Genomic DNA, 2,515 nt, shown 5'->3' with positions numbered 1-2,515 from the left:
CATGGAGGGACCGGCTACCCACTGCACCAAAACAGCAGCTGCTCTGAGATGGTATAACTGTATCTTAAGTTCCATTTGGAAAATGAGACTGGTCACCAAATGACTCTGAGAACTCTTCAGCACTACCTTTTTCTGAGATAAGAATGTCTAAGACAAGTAAGCCGAGAAACGTTCAGTGCTACTAGCAGTTTGAGGGAACCCCACATCTGGAGAGGAAGGAAATCAGAACAACACGCAGAAAGAGGCAAAGCAAGTGGATCAATGACAGTACTCCTTTGCAAAAGGTGCCAAGAATCTAGAGAAAATAGTCCCCGGGATAAACATGGCGCCCACCGCGGCAGGACATAATCACCAGAAAATAAAGATTCCCCGCCCCATCCCATTTTACAAATCACGGCGCCATCCCTAAAGAAATTTGAGGGCCCAGGGACGAGACTTCGTAAACTAGCTACAGTGCACTAACACCTAGGATGTACTATTAGACCAAGCAGAGATTACATAACACAAGGGATCGGCTCAGCAATCACTCATTTTCCTCCTCCCGCTCAAAATGAGCGTCCCACTCCTTCTCGGAGCGGGGGCGGGGCGGGAAGGGGCGAGCACCCCCACCCCAGGGGCCGCTCCGCCGCCGCCCGCCCCCTCCGCCGCGCGACCTCGCCCCCTCGCCGGCCCCTCCCGCCGCGCCCCGCCGTCTCGCCGCCGCCCGCGCCCCCGTCCCTTCCCCAGCGGGCCGAGGACCGCGAGCCGCGCCCGCGCCGCCCACTCCTCCGAGACGCCTCGCGCCGGGCGTGCGTGTGGACGTCGGGCTGTGTGCGGGGCCGTGGGGCGCGAGTGCGCGCGCGCGCGCCGCGGCGGGCGCCGGGGGGCGGGGGTGGCCGGCCAGCCGGTAGGCAGGGGCCTCCGCCGCCGGCCCTTCGCGCGGCTCCCGCGGCCCGGGGCGCACGCACACACACTCGCGCTCGCGCGCCGCACCCCACGACCGCCCCTGCCGTGGGCCGCGCCGCCGCTCGCGGTGGGTGGGGGCGCGCGCCGCCGGTCCCCCGCCCCCACCCCCGCGCGTACCGGCCCATCCCCCTCTCATTGTCTGGCCTCGGAACGCTTCGCCGAGCGAAAAGATAACGGAACCCCCGGGAGCAGGGGGTGGGGAGAGAGAAGGCTCGCTTGCTCACTCACCTCCCGTGGTCGTCGCCGCCGGTAGTCTGACCCGAGGAAGGCGCCGTCGCCTTAAAGGGACCTTGCACCCGGCGCCGGGAGAAGGGGGTGGGAGCAGGGGAGGGGACGGGGGCTTGGGGGGAGACGAAGAGGGAACCGTTGAAAGCTCGTCTCCCCAAGGGTGAAAAGAAGCCTCCCTCGGGTTCGAGTGATTTGGGGTGGATTTTTTTCCCGAGGGGGGCGGGGGGGGCCCCGAGGGAGGGGGGTGGGGGGGCCAAGGAATGCGGCTCCGTGTACGGGAGCTGGCGCGGGGGAGAGAGACGCCGACTCCCCCCACCGACCCTCTCGCCCCGCGGAGGGATACGGCTCGTCACTTCCGCCCTCCCCCTTTCACGGCCTCCCAATTGGTCGGAGCGCGCTGCACGTCATGGGCTCATCCAAACCCCTGCCCGGGCTTCTTTTCTAGTCAAGTTTGGCTGGGCCTGCAAATAAATAAATAAAAACATTTTTTATAATGAAAAAAGAACAATTAGCTTCAGAAGCTCTATCTAAATTTTGGTGAGGAAAATGAGACTCCCAAAGAAAATAATCTCCAATTTACTTGCCTAGACTTTCCAGGGATGTGTTGGGAGGCTCCCCCACTTTCCACTCAAGGCTTAGACCCAGTCAAGAGGGGGACTTCATGACACAGGCCAGGTGCTGAGGCCCAGTGGCACCAACAACTGCCATTGGAACAAAGAACAAAATGGCACTCACTCTTCCTCAAGAGACACTCGGCCAAGTAGCCTTGTGGCTGTGGCCTTGTTTAAGTGAAGAACTTTTAAAAGCCATTTTGACTCTCAAGTCCTTCTGGATCTTGGAAAGAAGTGGCACACGATTGTAAATCAAGGCAATTACTGTGATGGAAACTGCTTTGCTCCCATTGTGAGTAGATCCAGCAGAGATCCCCAGTTCTAAGACACACAATCCACATCCTTATGCTTTTTGCTCCAATCAAGGCTGAGATGGGTTGGCTCAAAGAAATTGGCTAGTCCACTCATGATCATCCACCTGTTTATTCTTCCCCAAACAAAAACTGACCTCTTCTCATGTAGCTAAGAAATTTTGTCTTTTGTTGCCTTCTGAGATGATACAAATTTAATATTTTCCTTGAATATTTGAAAATGTTTGCTCCAAATGTGAAATCAAGGCACTTGGTGCAGAAAGGGGAGATACAGAACTATATTTGTTCGTTCTCTTTATATATATGTATATACTCCAAACCACGGACTGTGAAAATTGGCAGTGGAAGTAGGCATTCCAAATTGTATGCACCTACCCGTGTATGCACGTGCACACACACAGCCATCACCCAGCTTCATTC

General features: G+C 57.3%; 1 protein-coding gene across 9 annotated transcripts in view; it reads right to left on the bottom strand.

Moving 5' to 3' along the window:
• Window positions 1-1,511, bottom strand: part of POGZ (pogo transposable element derived with ZNF domain) — a 61,484-nt gene extending 59,973 nt beyond the window's left edge. For 3 of the 9 annotated variants that reach the window (XR_005203063.1, XM_037744891.1, XM_037744895.1), the window contains exon 1: window positions 1,063-1,136. Coding sequence is in view for 4 of the 9 variants with exons in the window: in XM_037744891.1 (XP_037600819.1) it covers window positions 1,063-1,070 (8 nt within the window). In the remaining 5 variants the exon portion in view is untranslated. Of the gene's footprint in view, window positions 1-1,062; window positions 1,138-1,173 lie in introns of those variants that run through there. The other 6 variants (XM_017546262.2, XM_017546264.2, XM_037744893.1 and 3 more) reach the window with 4 other exon arrangements.
• Between the last annotated feature and the right edge of the window lie 1,004 nt (window positions 1,512-2,515).

The sequence above is a fragment of the Cebus imitator genome, unplaced genomic scaffold (genome assembly GCF_001604975.1).
Source record: "Cebus imitator isolate Cc_AM_T3 unplaced genomic scaffold, Cebus_imitator-1.0 Scaffold188, whole genome shotgun sequence".
Lineage (NCBI taxonomy): Eukaryota > Metazoa > Chordata > Mammalia > Primates > Cebidae > Cebus > Cebus imitator.
The sequence above is the reverse complement of the archived record's forward strand: the minus strand, read 5'-3'. Positions and strand labels throughout refer to the sequence as shown.